Source organism: Hemiscyllium ocellatum, chromosome 21 (genome assembly GCF_020745735.1).
Source record: "Hemiscyllium ocellatum isolate sHemOce1 chromosome 21, sHemOce1.pat.X.cur, whole genome shotgun sequence".
NCBI classification, from domain to species: Eukaryota; Metazoa; Chordata; class Chondrichthyes; order Orectolobiformes; family Hemiscylliidae; genus Hemiscyllium; species Hemiscyllium ocellatum.
The window spans coordinates 23,117,784-23,135,238 of record NC_083421.1 but is presented as its reverse complement, the minus strand read 5'-3'; the positions used below and the strand labels follow the sequence as shown (position 1 = coordinate 23,135,238).

Here is a 17,455-nt window from a genome sequence, read left to right as displayed (position 1 = left end):
AAAGGGTTGAGTAAGCTATGACACGCTCACATTGAAAAGAGAAAGTTGTAGAGTGGTATTCTTGAAGATTATTAACAAGTTTAGTAAGGTAGACATGGAAGATGTCTCCTCTTGGAGGGGGAATAAAAAGTAAGCATTTTTAAATATAAGTTAGTCACCAATTGGGGTTGGTCAGCTTAGTTAGCTGGATGGTTGATTTGCAATGCAGAGTAATTCCTGCAATGTTGGTACTCTCCTCAATCTCTCTCCTCAGCTGAGGTGAAGTGACCCTCTCTAAGAAAGCAACCCTAAGTTTCAGTAGCAACTTTACCATTTAGTCACTAATCAATTTAAAACTGAATTCAGGAGGTTTTTAAAAAGTAGAATGTAAATTGCAAATAGAAGGACTAGTTAAAGTAAACAATAGATGTATTTAAGGGAAGTTAGACAAATACTGTACTTGAGGGAAAATAGAATAGGATTTGCAGAATAGTCAAATGAAGAGGAATGGGATGAGATTTGTCTTGAACATAAATAGTGGGCCTGTTGGTTGAGAGACCTATTTCTTTTTATTCCAATGTAATTTTTTTTGAGATAATATCTTGACTTGTAGCCTCTCACTATTGGAAACATTCTAATAGTAGTTACTTTATAGCCCTTATTACACTGACTCTACCACTATTCATTTTATCACCACTTTCCAAAAATATACTATTCAAAAAATTTCTAAATAAAAACATTACAAAGTAAATTCAAGTCAAATATTATAGAATTGTAATAAGATTAAATTTGTTCCAATGAAATCGTATAGAATAGAATGTACTGTAATGGTCTTAATGTTTGCAAAGTACATTCCATCCACTGTGTATTTGGGGGGGTGAAGCCGGACCAAAGAAAGGTTTTGCTATTTGTGAAATGGACAAATAATCTACCCCCCACCCCCCAATGATGAGTTGACTGCTGCTCACTAAGTGCAACAATGCCTTGCACTTATCTGAACAGGCTGTTCAGAAATATTTATATGTTGTGATATACCTTTGGAACAAGTGGGACTTAAACCCAGGGCTTTGGTCCAGAATTAGGGACACTCCCATTGCTCGACACCAGGTGTCTTAGATGGAGTGTTGGTGCCTGAGGAATGCCAACTGCAATATACTGCTTCTGCCTGGAGGTGTGCAATTTGTTTGCCTTTCAAAGCAAACATGCTTAAGGAATGTGGATCAGCTTTAGTGTCACTGTCACTGTTTATTGCCATGAGGAATCATTACCTGTAACAATTCATGTCTCTGAAGCCTTTCACTTTTAACTTTGCAGTGATGTATACAATGATGTGCTGTTTTCTTATCAGTCATCAAAATAAACTCCTGTGTGCGCTTCAAGGTTTCTTTTTAACAAGGAGATGGGTCAAAGCAGGACTAGGCCAAAGGGGAGACGGGCTGTTGATTACAGTCAAGACCCACGGGTACTGTCTGATGAATGAAGTGAGGCAGTACCAATACAGCAGGACTACAGGTATAGGCGGGGTGGGTGGTAGAGTTATCTAGAATAACCCAATTACGTATGACGTGGTATACTTTACAATCTTGTAACTTTGACCTGTAAGGAGTGGCAGAACATTCCCTGTACCCCTTTCTCATTTCAGTATCCTCACTGTTTTGGCATCAAGTTTGGTTCCAGGGCACATTTGCTGTTGGTTGCAGTTTCAAAATATAAACTATCCACTTTGTCATGTCTAGAGGCACAGTGATCTTTATGGTTGTTACTCCAGAATCAAGGTAGCATTGTATCTGCGGAAGAACAGCAGTCAGCTGGAAATGGTTACAAAATGAGAATATGGGGCTGGCCATTTAAGTTGAAATGAGGCATGTTTTCACGCAGGAGGGTGAATCATCTGAATTCTCTATCCAGGGTACCATGGAAGGTCAGTGATTATATTCAAAAGAGTTTATAGATTTGTAGATATTAAAGGTATCAAGGGAGGTCTGGAGAGTTTGGGAAAATGCCATTGAGTTAGAGTATCAGCAATGATCTAATTAGTTAGAGGCCTTGAAGGCTTCTAGGTTCTTAAAAGGGATTGTCACAGGCACAGCAACAATTGGCACCATCGGTTCTGCAGTGTAAAAAGCTCTGGTATTAACCATACGTCAAAGTAACAGTAGCTTTGAGCCCTTGTGGGCTCCTCACAATGTGCTCTGTGATTCTCGACCATATTGGTTGTGCTGCGAACCATGAAGCTCCTTATGCAAGATAGAAATCTGCAACACAGAAAAAGGCCCTTTGGCCATTGCATCTGCACTAGATGAGAACAACTGATGGTTGTTTCAGAGCTGTAACAATTATTAACGGGGTATTTTTAATGGCTTTTTCAGTGCAGTTCTAGGAAAGGCTATTTTTCTGATCATATCTTCCTTTTAATTTATTCATGATTCTCAGCCCGGTGGTAGGTTGTTGTATATTTCCCAGGCTGACTGACATAGGAATTTCTCTGCAAATAACCCATGCAAACTACTTGAACGTTTTCACACTAATCCTGAGCTGTATATAAGTAACTTTTTTTACACCTGTTGATCTTCAACATGTTTGTCTTTGTTGCCCAGTTCTTTTTCCTCTACTTGCTTTCAAACTCTATCCTGTTGCCAATCTATATTTTTGAGAATTTGATGATGTGTAACGCAGGGAAAGAGGAAGAAAATTGCAAGGGTGCATACAGCAGTTGTAGCAAGGGCGGAGGTTATTGTAAGAATATTAGATTGTTATGATGTGGGGTTTGAACAGTCACTGTGGCCAAAGGAACACACACCACATCTAGGCGCAAGGCTATTTGTCCAAGTCAAATGGGATGATCTCGATCATGTTATTGAGGGAAGCTAGGTAATAGTCTGTGGAGCAAGATGCAGTAAACTGAGTGGCCTTCTGTGCTGACACAGTTTGGTTCTTTACTTAGGACAGTTATACATCACGCGCACTAACATTATACAATTCAAAGCATCAATTTCATAGCGGTTGGTGCATTTTTCTTCCTGTGGTTGAAGTCAAGTCAGTGAAGGTTGCAAACTTTAGTGGCTGTTTCTGATAATATTGCACCAGACTATGTATCATTTAATTAAACCTTTCACTGTAGACGTGGAAGTGCAACAAGCCAATGCAGGAAATCTGCTTCAGAGGTCTGGTTGCCAGTACTTAGCTGTGCAATTTAATGTCCTGCTGTTTACCTCGGGAACATTGCCCCAGGGTGGGTGGAAATTGGTTTTTAAGTGGCTGTAAGTCTGGGTTACTACAGAGTTCATGAAGGATGATTTGTGCTGTGAGATCAATGCCATGTCAATCACCAGAAGCTCTGACGTGGATAAATCAGTTTTTAAAAAAGATGAAATGTTGATTTAAAAATAAGTATATTTCTCAGCAATCCCAACATACAATCTGATGATTTGTTGAGCCTTTTTTTAACAAAGAAGACTTACTTGCATTTTTGTGCTTCCAGAGTTCAGTTGTGCATGGAGAGATCTATGCACAGTTAATGTGAAGCAAAGATTGCTTCCTTGAAGTTTATACTTCAAGCTATTTGGAATTGAGCCATCAGCCAGTGGCTGCTGTGACCCTTTTGGCTCAGGCTTGCTTTCTTTTCTGTGCTTCTGTTGAGATTGTGTGTATTTTTCCCTACATTTTACACTCAGAAGCATGACTATATTTGATATGATTGATTTATTGTCGTATACTAAGCACAGTGAAAAGCTTCATTTCCAAGCAGTACGGGCAGATCATAGTTAGCAAGGACGTACAGATCATAGGGTGAGGCGTACAAGTTATGTGGCACAGGCCATGCGCTAGGCAAGATCAGCGTTAGTTGAAGTTAGAAAGTCCATTAGTCAGTCTAATAATAGCCCGGAAGAAGCTGTTCCTGAACCTGCTGGTGCATTTGTTCAAGTTTCTTTATCTTCTGCCTGACCGAAGAGATTGTAGGAGAGCATTACTGGGGTGCAATGGATCATTGATGGTAGCCTTTCAATGGCAATGAGCCATGTAAATGGAGTCCATGGACAGAAGGTGGCTTCTGTGATGGTTTGGGCTGCGCACACCACCTTCTGGAATTTCTTATGGTCCTAGACTGAGCAGTTGCCATACCAGGCTGTTCTGCACTTGGACAGTATGCTTTCAATGGTGCATCTGTAGAAGCTGGTGAGAGTCCTTATGGACATGCCAAATTTGGTAAAGCGATATGAGGATATGCTAAAAGTGACCTTGTCTAACTTTGGGGCACCTTGGTAGGAAGGGAAACAATGATAGGACTTAGATTTAAAAACATCTTTCATGGATGTCCCAAAATGCTTTACAGTCGATAATGTACTTCTGAAGTCTCGTCACAGTTGTTATGTCGGACTAATGGCAATCACTTTGTACATAGCAAGGTTCCATAATCTGAATTGTGGTGATGACCAGATAATCTGTTGCGATCTTGGCTGAAGGATAAGTATTGATCAGGTGATGTGTAACACCCAATTGAGACCTGAAATTGATTTAACGTTGCATCTGAAAGCTGGCAGTTCTCACATTTACACACTGACTTAGTTATTGCGCTGGAGTGTCAGCTTGGATTTTTTTCCTCATGCCCTGGACCTGCTGATACAAGGACAGATAGTTAAATGATGCACCTTGTTCATAGTTTACCTATACTGGAGCTAACAACAGTATGGGGTGAAGTACTTAAAAAAAAATGTTTGAGTCATTTCCTAAAGACCCTGATTTTATGTCTGAAAAATAACAGCCTTAGAATTTGCATTATATAGCAATCTTCAGATGTTTGCAACTTCAAAAGTAGTGTTTGAAGTGTAGTGTCTGTTATAAACTTGTGCAGAACAAACTCCTGCATAGATTAATGTTGGCCAAATATAGGGGGATCTTCATTCCTCTTCAGCCATTTTTTTCCCCAGTTCCTCAAGAGGACAGACTTAAGTGAATGCCTTGTTTGAACAAAGAACATTTCCACAGAGTAATTAACACTAATTTGCTCAAGTTTCTAAAATGGGATTTGAACACAACCTCCTTTGGACTCGGGCAAGCATACACCACTGAGCAAAGGCTGAATGCCTATTTTTTGTTTCTGTTCATGGGAAATGGGTGTCACTGGCAGTAATAAGAGTCAACCACATTATTGTGGGTCTGGAGTTACATGTAGGCCAGACCAGATAAGAATAGCAGTTTCCTTCCATGAAGGACATTGATGAACCAGATGGGTTTTTTCCCCCAATCGACAATAGTTTAATGGTCATCATTAGACTCTTCATTCCAGATTTTCTGTTTTGAATTCAAACGTCACCATCTGTCATTGTGGGATTCGATCCATGGTCCGCACACGTTGCTTGGATCTCTGGATTAATAGTCTAACAATAATACCACGAGGCTAACACACTCCTGTACAGAAAACAAATGGGCCTGAAGGGAAGGAAGGTCTTATCTCTCTCAACTTGTGCATAATCAAGTTCCAATAGGCATCATTGTAGAGTGATCAAAAGTAGATTCCTCAGCTCCTTTTTCTCTTCCACACCTTGGTTTGGGTGAGGTGAATTGTACATCCTTGTCTATTGCTGTATTTGCACTTATTTACCTCCAAGCCAAAGTTAAAACGAAAACGTTCTGAAAAATTATGTTGTGTATTTGGTTAATCGTCTGGGAAGTTTGGGGTTGATTTTTTTCTCTCAAAATCCTGCTACTGTTAGACTGCCATTCAGCACTTTCAAACCATCTGTTAGTTTTCCATGTCCAGTATAAGCTAGTCAGTGTATTCTATTGGCTGTAAATGATGTAAGGTGTTCTAAGATTGTGAAGGGTGTGATGTAAATGTAAACCTATTTTCTCACTTGTTTGAATTGTGCTACTTGGTACCATCATATGGCCTATGAAATATTTCATTTGCTGCAGAGCCGTTCATTTTCATAATCATATTTTTGTGTGGTGACCACTTCGTAAAAATATTCTTCTAACAAGCACTGTGCACCTGTATGCGGAGCATGGACGTTCCCAAGGCTTCACCTGGGAGTTTTGATATTGACTCTGAATTCCTGGGGAAACTTGCCCAAGGCCACTGACATAACCAAATAAAACTCTGCAGCCTTCTTCAGAATCATGTTCAGGTTGGAAGCAGAGAGAGAACATAAAGTCAGCAACTTGTCCAAAATTTACTGTCTGCTGTACCCTGCCTATACTGCAGAACCGTACAGACACAAATTAGCCTTGGTGGTAGCTTGCATACCCATTGCAACTCTTTAATCTGTTTATCGTCTGGGGTGTTTATTACCTTTGTTCAAAAGATGAACAGTGAGAGTTGCAAGTTTACTTTTTACTTTATTAGCTTATTTTTTATTTGTGCAGTGCTCATCCTTGAGTGAATAGATAAGTCTACAGTGGTCACTAGACTCAGCTATAAACGTAAGGATACTGGAAAAAAAGGAGTAGAGAGTGTGGTGCTGGAAAAGCGCAGCAGGTCAGGCAGCATCTGAGGAGCAGGAGAATCGACGTTTTGGAACAGAGCCCTTCATCAGAAAAGGGCTTCTTCATCCTTCGAATCTCCGGCATCTGCAGACCTCACTTTTTCCTTACTAAAAAAAGGAGGTTGAGTTGGTCAGAGAGAGGATAGAGATAGGTTTAAAACTGGAAAAGTAGCATGACAGTTGATCTTTGAAGTGATGAGAAAAATGAATCTGGGTGATTAAAGCAGCATTTTTATGTTTAATGACTACAGCCTCAATAACTAGTAATCAATAATTTCTTCAGCCATTCGTCTGACTGTTCATAACACCCAAATCGTAAGCAAATTCAAAATGGCTGTGCTTGATGCTGTCCTCTCATGATGTCCAAGATAAAGTTGCTTTCTGCAGTGTCAGTGGATTAACAAATACACCTTTCCTCCTTCACTCCTGAAATGCAAGAATCTCGAAGGCAACTAAGGATCTATCCACACCAAAATAAACCAACAGCACAGACCATGGTTTGAACCCGGGTTTTATCTAGTATCTGCTTCCATACCTTGTTTGGCAATCCATTAAATCCTAGCAATAAGGGATCTGTAGTAAAAGTTCTGACTGAAGATGGAACAGTTCCTTGGTGTGCCAATGTATGTTGTTATACAATATCTATCTGTTGGATGTGTGTGCTCCTTAGTACGTCAGCAGAGTTCTGACTAATGTTTACCTATCTTCAATGTTACTGAGCAAAATAATCTGCTTGATACCTCATTACCGTTTGTGAGATCTTACTGTGTGATTGCTGTGTATCCTACATTGCACCAATAACTTGCACTTGAAGTACTTAATTGGAAGTAAAAAGCCTTGGGGATGTTCTGAGGTCATGAAAGATGCTAAATAAATGCAGGTCTTTTTCTTTGCATGGATTATTATGTGCTGTATACCATAATGTTGTGTATCTTTTGCAACATTGAGGCCAAAGGGCGTGTACTGCGCTGTAATTTTCTTTTGTTAATGGTTGTGTTTTCCTCCTTGGCGACTGAATTCTGGTAGTTGTCAACTAAATTTATGAACAGTAGTGCATGTGACTAAACTGGGGCTGCCATGAATACATCATAGCCAGTCAGTTATTTATTAAACCGTAGCATATAAAAAAAATAAAGCACAGACAACCTTCAGGAAAGCCATGGAAGATAAACCTACCAAAGCACGGAACCCTGAATGTATCCTTTGAATGGTGACCATCTTGCATCACTGGAGGAGCTGCACCCTGTTATGTTACTAAAATACAACAAAACTAGCCGCCGCCTCACGTAGAGTTGAGATGGAGGCTGTTTTTCTGAAACCTAAAAAATTTGGTCACGTTTAAAAGCATGTCTCTGGTAAATCGCGTACAAGTAGCTGTCAAAACTTTGGTTGTTCCTGTCGTTGTAATTGCCAGAAAACGCAATTGTTTACAACCTTTTTGTGCATTCGATTGTCAGTGCCACAGTCAAATGAATTGATTGCTCTGATCTAAATTCAATGCTAAATTCAATTTGTGCCTCCCACTATCTCCGAAAACCTAATTTTACTGCAACTTTCAAGATGAGCTTTGAGGCCCAGAGGCTATTCCCATCTAACGGAACAGGTGAATCATTGCCAATTAGCAGCATGAGAAGGATAAAAAATTAAGTTTTAGATCAGCTTAAAAGATTATGCTGTGTTCTTAACTCAATTCACAAAATCTGATTAGGAAATGGGAGGGTTTGTCTGTGTGAGGTTAAATTTGTGGATGACTGGATTAAGGTAAATTGCAGCACTAAGTGTTTCTGTGATTTATATAAAGTTACAGCATGACTTTAAATATTATGCCAACCTTGGTTTCAGTAGAGTATGGGGCGCTGGAAAAGCGGAGCAGGAGAATCAACATTTCGGGCATAAGCCCTTCATCAAGACTGATTTCAGGCACATTTTCCAGGAAGATTAGTGAATACGACTGATCTTTACCTTAGCTCATTTTGCCAGTTTAGTAAGTGTAAAGTAAATATATTGCACGTCCGTATCTGTTGTGGCGCAGTTGGTAGCACTTACAACTTTTTTGCCTTAATGGGTTAAAATCTTATTCCAGGCATTGAGTGTAAATATGTGAGGCTGACACTTGTGCTGCTCTGTTTTGGAATGATAGATAGATAGGCAGGAGGCTGGAAGAACACAGCAAGCAGGCAGCATCAGGAGGTGAGGTCGATGTTTTGGGTGTAACCCTCCTTCAGGACTGGGGGTGGGTGTGGGGGGAGCTGCAAATAAAGGGGCTGGTGGGGATAGGGTGATGAAGTGGCTATAGGTGAACACAGGCAGAGGATATGACCTGTTTGATCAATGAGAAGAATGAATCCAGTTGGTGACAGGAGGCTGGGAAGGGAGTGGGGCAGGGGAGGTGTTAGAAAGAAAGGTTATTTGAAATTGGAGCACTCAATGTTGACTCCTCTGGGCTGTAGGCCCAGCCAGAAAATGAGGTGATGCTTCTCTAATTTTCAGGTTGTTTTGTTGTGGCAATGGAGGAGGCCAAGGGTGGTCATGTCAGAAAGGAAGTGGGAAGGGGAATTGAAATGGGCAGTGACTGGGAGGTCCGTAATTCCCTAAGTTTTCCCTCCGATGTCTTCTCTATGTCAGGAGACCAAACGTAAACTTAGGGAACAGTTCACCTGAGCATCGCAACTCAAGATTGAGTTCTCCAATTTCGAATAACCTCCGTCCGCATCCCCAACTCCCTTCCCAGTCTCTCCCCTTCCCTTCCGTTGCTCCCTGCCACCAACCGGATTAATTCCTCCCACTGACCACCCAGGTCGTACACACTACCTGTTTTCACCTATCCCCACTTCACCACCCTGCCCCAGCACCCCCTTTATCTGCAGCTCCCCCTACACCCGCCACCGTTCCTGAAGAAGGGTTACACCTGAAATGTCAATTTCTCTACCTCCTGATGCTGCCTGGCCTGCTGTGTTCTTCCACCCTCCTGCCTGTCTACTTTGGGTTCCAGCATCTGCAAGTTTTTCTTTTGTTTCTAATCTTTTTGGAATGTGACATTAAATTGATTCCCTATCTACCCTCTTAGATGGATATGTGAGATTCTGTTGGACTAATTTGAAGAATACCTGATGAAATTCTTGTTGGTGTTGTAGCTTATCATAGCCATTGACTGATTCTCAGTTCAATGTTTACTTAGGGTTTCAGGTATTTTGCATTGAATTTTCATGACTAAACAGCCTAAATCTTGGCCTTGACATTTTTGGGCACACACAGCAGGAAGTTTTTCAAGGGCTCTGAGCTTTTGCTGCCTCTACTTTTCTATTGTTACAGTGCCTAACCGTTCATGCCTCAGATTGTGCAGTTTGAACAAGTTGATGCCATTCTGAACAATTGGTAACAAGCTTCTTCTAGTCATTATGTTTAGTGCAGGGAGTATTGATATGAGCAAAAGGCTATCTCCTTTGAAGATCTCACAGAATTTTCAGTTAGGGTTGCATGTTTGGTTTTTAATATAGAATCCCAGTAGTGCAGGAAGAGATCATTCAACCCATTTGAGTGCACAATTTCTGTCTTGGGCTTGTTGCAGTGCTCCAGCAATACTCAGTACAAGCTGCAAGAAAGCTTTCTGTTTTCTGTTTGGGTACCCAGCAACATTTCAGGATTCAATATGAAGATCAATAATTTTAGGTATGAGCACCTTTTTCCATGTCCTCACGCCAGCCTTCAAACACCAAGCCTTGTCATCACGTAGGCTGCCACCACACGCAACCCATTTGACAGCCGCTAATGATCTCCATTGTCAGCTATTCATTCTCCCAGGCTGTTAACCATTCCTTTGTCTGCCCAATTGTTGTTCTCACTCTCTGCTCCATTTCCACCATTTTTCACTCTTGCCCCTAACACCATCTTCAGCATATATAACTAACCTTTTCCTAGCTGCCATCAGTTCTGAAGAATAGTCAATGGACCTGGAATGTTACCTCAGCTTGAATCCACAGATGCTGCAAGACTTCCTGAAGTTTTTCCAGAAATTTAGTTTTTGTTTCAGATGTCCAGCATCTGCTGTTCTTTTTATTGGTTTTATGTTTTGCACTTTCAGTGCTTGCATGTGGTACTGTAAGTATTTAAATGGAAGTTATGAATTGGACAAGTCAATTTGTCCCATTTGAAATTCATCCTTCCAGTATATTAATTCTGATTAGACCACCCAACCATGTTTTGGAGATCCGTTATGTCTATTCATTAATGATAGTTTAATACACAAAAGGTTGGCTCAGTGGTTAGCACTGCTGCCTCACAGCACCAGGGTCCCAGGTTTGATTCCAGCCTTAGGTGACTGTCTGTGTGGAGTTTGCACATTCTCCCAGTGTCTGCGTGGGTTTCCTCTGGGTGCTCCGGTTTCCTCCCACAGCCCAAAGATGTGTAGGCCAGGTGAAATGGCCATACTAAATTGCCCATAGGTTATGTGCGTTAGTCAGAGGGAAATGGGTCTGGGTGGGTTACTCTTCAGAAGGTCGAAGGGCCTGTTTCCACACTGTAGGGAATCTAATTTTAAAAAATAAAAATCTAATAAATAAAAGAAAATCAACTGGATAGAATATTGAACAGAGAAATCGTTCATTCATCTTATGTGGACTTTCCAGTGTTTATTCTCCACTTTTGGCCTTCAGTCCTTTCATATCTAACTCTTATCAAGGTAATTCCTTTATCCCTGTATTTACCCAGTTTTCCCCTAGACTATTTTCCTGAAGCACCCACTGTGGTAATAAGTTACATATTTTCATCACACCCTCAATCAAGATGTTTTGTCTGAATTACTTGTTTGATTTCTTGTAATAACTTTATATTAATGGCCTCTAGGCTTGCTTTTCCCCAACAGCTGAAATGCTAACCACTAAATACTGATACTTGGTCAGTAAATCTGCCCTGAAAGTTACTTTTGTTTCTTTAGTATTTGTACCTATTGCCCCTTCACTCTGCTATTTTCTATTCCACCCCATCCTCTTCTGTCCCTCAGCTTCTCCCTTTCCCGTCCTGTCCCCTGGATCCATCTCCGACTGACCCTAATCTCTTGCCATCTTTGGCAGCTTCTCACAAGCTTCCCCACCTAATCTTTTTTTTCTATCTCTTGTTTTCATTTTTTTAAGATTAGATTCCCTACAGTATGGAAACAGGCCCTTTGGCCCAACGAGTCCACACCGACCCTCTGAAGAGTAACCCACCCAGACCCATTTCCCCTCTGACTAGTGCACTTAACACTATGGGCAATTTAGCATGGCCAATTCACCTGACTTGCACGTCTTTTGGACTGAGAGGAAACCCACGCAGACATGGGGAGAACATGCAAACTCACACAGACAATCGCCCGAGGCTGGAATTGAACCTGGGACCCTGGTGCTGTGAGGCAGCAGTGCTAACCACTGGGCCGCTGTTCCGCCCATTTTTTCACCTTTATTTCTGGTAAAAAGGCTAAATATTTTGTTTAGGTGCCTTTTCTTCGAAATATATTTCTAACATGGCTCAATATACTCTACGTATGACTTGATTAGTGCCTTTTAGAACAACGTCTTACTTTTGTTCTTTTTAATTAATCTGTTACAACCCATGTGATCAACGTTTTAAAAATCCTGGCTTTGTTCCAAAGCATCACTCGGTGTAAATCCATCTCTGTAATCAATCTGGAGCATAAATAACTTATTGTCGACCAGTTTGGTCTATGTTTTATATCCAGCTAGAGAAACCTAATTATGTTTGTTTCTATTTGCAGACTCTGATAGAGAGTCTTGGACTCATTTTTTCCACCACTACAATGAATATGTCAATGGATGACAGCAGCCATCACAGTATGACGATGAACCCCGACAGCCATGCTCACCACTCGCCCACATCGACTCCAGGCCATGGTCATGGTTCGGGTAGCATGATGATGATGGTAAAGTCTTTCACTTATCCAAATGTTTTAGGATCTACATTAATTGCTGTCTATGGAGAAAGTGAGGACTGTAGAGGTTGGAGATCAGAGTCGAAGAGTGTGATGCTATAAAAGCACAGCCAATCAAGCAGCATCTGAGGTGCAGGAGGATTGACATTTTGAGCATAAGCTCTGCTCGAAACGTCGATTCTTCTGCATCTCAGATGCTGCCTGATCGGCTGTGCTTTTCCAGCACCACACTCTTCGACTAGTTGCTACCTACCCTTGTCTAAACAGCAAGTTGATGGGATTCAAAATTCCTTGTGTGGTCCTAGGTGAATAGAAGAAACTGATATTATTTGGGAATGCAGTGTGGAAAAGGACCAGTTGGAATACTGTTGTACTGGTGTTCAATTTAGACATTATTTCCTTTACAGTTGGAACCTCCTTTCACATTAAGATAAGTGACTAGGTGTTCAGTGAGTCATGGGATGGCTGTTTGTGAGAATAGTTAATATTGCTTACAGCTGCAGCGATTTTGTTTCCTCACTGTGCTTTTAATAATTTTCAGTAGAGAACCCTTACAGGGTGGAAGTAGGCCCTTTGGCCCATCGGGTCCACACCAGCCCTCTGAAAAGCATCCCACCTAGATGCAACCCCACCCTCCCACATATACCATATCCCTATAATCCTGCATTTCCTATGGCTAAGCCACCTAGCCTGCATATCCCTGGACACTATGGGCAATTGAACACATCCTTGAACTCCAGGAGGAAACTGTAGCACCTGGAGGAAACCCACACAGTCGCCCAAAGATGGGATCAAACCCGGGTCCCTGGCATTGTGAGGCAGGAGTGCTAATCACTGAGCCACCCAGCACTTCATTTGAAGTGTCTTTTAGTCCACATATCACTGAAGAATATTTTCACTTGCCTACTGCAAGAATTCAGCTTATTCACAGTTTAAGATTTAAATGCTTGTACTTAAAAAAAAAAATTCTAGTAAGTGGACATTTTGTTGGCCCTGCCTGAAAGTTGTTTTCTCTCTTGTTTGGGGAAAAGGAAGTCATGGGATAACAGGAGGAAAAAGCAACAAAAACAAAAAGTGCAAGTGCATTTTTTTGACATAACGGTCCTGAGAATGAGCTGAGTTTAAAAAAAAATTGTTGGGTTTGCAAAACAGTGAGTCAATGTTAGAAGGCAATCTTGTTGTTAGAGCACACAGCTCGGGCTTGCACATAGGTTGTTCTTGTGTTTTCACAGTCAAAAACCTTTGTCCTCGGGAAGAATAAGTATTGGAAAGTCTTTTTAGGAAAGGTTTAAGACTTAACTCTAATACTACGTCACAAGTGTATATTTGAAATTATTTATTTATTAAAGCATACTTGCATCTATATTCCAGTTCAAGTTTACAAAACAATGTACTAAATGGATGAGGAATAGAATTTTTCTGCTTCAGTTGAAATGCATGTACAGGGGCCTTGAGATCTTGTTCAGTTCATCCGAAGTTCAGTTAATTGATGTTTGGATAACCAAGGTTGTTCTGTAGTCACCAACTGTTGAATTGTTTCATATTGGTTCGGCCTCAACTGCAGTACTGTCCTGTTTTGACTGCCACGTTTTAGGAAGGATATAAGGATACAGAAATAATTTACAGTAGTTCCAGGGATAAAGCGCTTCAGTTTGGTATATAGATTGTAGAGGTGAAGATTGTTGTTCTTGGAAAGATCGGGTTGAAAGATGTTTGGCGTCTTCAAAATCATGAAGGTCTGGATAGAGTACACGAGGTAAAACGGTTCTCACTGGTGAAAGAGCACACATTTAAAATATTTGACAATAGGTACGTTGGAAGCATTGAGAAACATTTTCACACAGTGAATTATAGGATTCAGAATGCACTACCTATGTGTGGAGGCAGTGTCAATTAAAGCCTTCAAAAGGAAATTGAACCATTATCTGAAAATGAGAAAAGACATGGGTGTGGCTCTCCTTTTAGAGAGCTAGCTACAATGGACTGAATGGCCTCCGCTGTAACTAATCTAGGATTTTATTTGAGGAAATTGTTAGGGGTCTTTCAAGGAAAATAGCTTGCAATGTGATGCTTTGTAAAGAAGCTGAAAACTTTCATTTGTTCTGAATTTTTTGTACAAAACTATTTTTATTTAAAAAGACAGCTGTCAGGGCCACTCTTTTATTCCTTTGGGAAGGGAGAAGTGAGAGTGTTGGTGGCTAGATCAGCATTTGTTGCCATCCCTGATTGTTCTTCAGAAGATGGTGAGCTCCTGCCTTGAACTGCTGTAGATGTCATCACAATAATGTTAGGAGGTATTTGCAGAACTTTGATCTAGCAACACTGAAAGAACAGTGATACATTTCCGAGTTTCAACAATAAAGTTCAATGTCATTCAGGATAAAATGGCATCTTGGCTTAAAACCACAGCACCACCTTTAAACATTTACTCCCTCCACCAGCAAGCTCAGTGGTAGCAGTATGCAACATCAACAAGATGGACTGCCCCAAATGAGCAAGGCTCCATCAACATACCTTCTCACAGTGTGATCTCTGCCACTATGAAGGACAAGGTCAGCAGATACATGGTAACACCACCAACTGCAAACCCCCCTGCCCCAAAAAGAAAGAATGTTGCTAGTGAGGGATTCAGTGTCGGTAGTACTAATGTATGACACACTTCCTGGAGGTTGGCATTGCCTATCATTTGTTTGACACGAATGTTAAGCTCAGCCATAACGTAAATATTATCTGGATATTGTTGCATTTTGTCTAAAATTGCTTCAGTATCTGAGGAGTCAAGATGGTACTGAACATTGTGAAATTATCAGCGAACAGCTTCTGACTTTATGATGGAGGGAAGATCATTGATGGAAGCAGCTGATGTTTGGGCCTAGGACACTACCCTGAGATGACAGACCTCCAGCATCATAATCATTTCACTTTACACTGGGCATAACTCCAGCAACCACAGTTTTCCCCCAATTCCCGTGGATTCCAAAGTTGCAAAGTCACCTTGATGCCACATGCAGTCAAATTCTGGCTTGATGTCAAGGACAGTCACTCTCATTTCAGTGGCGTTCAGCTGTTTAACCACCCTTTTTATCTCTCCACCCTTCAGGCACTCTGCCTGTATTTCTGATGAAGGGCCTTTGCCCGAAACATCAATTTTACTTCTCCTTGGATGCTGCCTGAACTGCTTAGCTTCTCCAGCACCACTAATCCAGAATCTGGTTTCCAGCATCTGCAGTCATTGTTTTTACCTAGCTGTTTATCCATGTTTGGACCAATATTGTAATAAGGATATGAACGGAGTTGCCCTGACAGAACCCAAACAGTGTCACTGAGTAGGTTATTCCTGTGTAAGTGCCATTGATAGCACTTGATGACACCTTCCATCACCTTCCATCACTTTGACAAGTGAGAGTAAAGGCGATTGACCAGGTTGGATCTGTCCTGCTTTTTGTGGTCAGGACATACCTTGGAAGTTTTCCACATTGTTGGGTAAATGCCAGTGATGTAGCTATATTGGAACAGCTTGGCTTGGGGTGTGGCTAGTTTTGGAGCACAAGTCTTCAGTACTATTGCTGTAATGTCATCAGGGCCCATTGCCTTTGCAGTGTCAATGACTTCAGCTGTTTCTTGATATCACATGGAGTGATCGAATTGGCTGAATGTTGGCATCTGCGATGCTGTGGATCTCTGGATGAGGTCACGTTGAGTTGTCCACTTAGCACTTCAGGATGAGAGGTGCAGATTCTTCATTGTCATCTTTTGCCCCAATATGCTGGGCTCTCCCATCATTGAGGATTTGTGTAATCACCTCCTAATTGTTAATCATTCATTTGTCCAGCACCATTAATTGTGTATTAGTTGTGTTTGTGTGTAGATAGTGGGAATTCACTGGTGCTTGTCTCAACGAGTTGGTTGGAAGACGTGTATTTGTATACCTGCAAATAAATGTTTATGAAACCACACATTTCTTTTCCAATTCTCTCTTTCACCATCTGGCTTTCTGGAATGCAATATTGTTATTTTACCATGGTCGGGACGTGGTGAGAGTGAAAACAGTTTGAATGTTTAGCTAGATTTTGTGGTCGCAATCTAATCTGAGTCTCATGCTGCTATTCCTTTATCCCTCAGACCTTCTACTTTGGGTATAAGAAAGTGGAGCTGCTCTTCCCTGGGCTAGTGATCAATTCCGTTGGAGGTGAGTACTGATGTTATAGCAGTTCAGAGGCCACAATCTGCAGTTGGAGACTTGAGCAACAGTCCTTGTGTTTATACAGCCTCTTTAACACTGTTGTTGTCCCACAATTATTTAAGAATAATTAACAGACAAAATTTGGCAGAGCCCAGAATGATATATTAGGACAGGTTATCAAGAGCTTTAGCAATGATGTAAGTGGAGATCTTGAAATGTTGGGTGGGAAGAGGTGACAAGATGGGGAAGAGCAAGGACTTGGCTGTAATAAGAACACAAGGGTATTTCATATTCAAAGTAATGCTAGATTGGAAAAGATGAATGAAGTCTTACAATCAGCTGGTTTGGCAAATGTTGAAGCCTGTGCTGCAGGACATCCTAAACTGTGTGTCATGTCACAAGATGAGATTCTGGGATTGAGAGCTCTTAACTAGCTGTAGTAGAGAGCTGGCCAGTGTTAGCATCTGTGAGACCCCTTTAAATCCTCACTTTTTAAAATGGTGGACTGCAAGCTCATAGAGTCATAGAGATGTACAGCATGGAAACAGACGCTTCAGTCCAACCTGTCCATGCCGACCAGATATCCCAACCCAATCTAGTCCCACCTGCCAGCACCCGGTTCATATCCCTCCAAACCCTTCCTAATCATATACCTGTCCAAATGCGTCTTAGATGTTGCAATTGTACCAACCTCCACCACTTCCTCATTCCATACACATACCACCTTTTACGTGAAAAAGTTGCCCCTTTTGTCTCTTTTATATCTTTCCCCTCTCACCCTAAACCTATGCCCTCTAGTTCTGGACTCTCCAACTCCAGGGGAAAGACTTTGTCTATTTATCCTATCCATGCCCCTTACCATTTTGTAAATCTCTATAAGGTCAC

General features: G+C 41.2%; 1 protein-coding gene across 1 annotated transcript in view; it reads left to right on the top strand.

The window, feature by feature from the left end:
- slc31a1 (solute carrier family 31 member 1) overlaps positions 1–17,455 on the top strand; it is a 71,647-nt gene that overhangs the window by 45,616 nt on the left and 8,576 nt on the right. Inside the window, exons 2-3 of the mRNA XM_060841277.1 lie at positions 12,214–12,378; positions 16,510–16,576. Coding sequence (XP_060697260.1) covers positions 12,256–12,378; positions 16,510–16,576 — 190 coding nt within the window. The 5' untranslated portion in view covers positions 12,214–12,255. The remainder of the gene's footprint in view (positions 1–12,213; positions 12,379–16,509; positions 16,577–17,455) is intronic.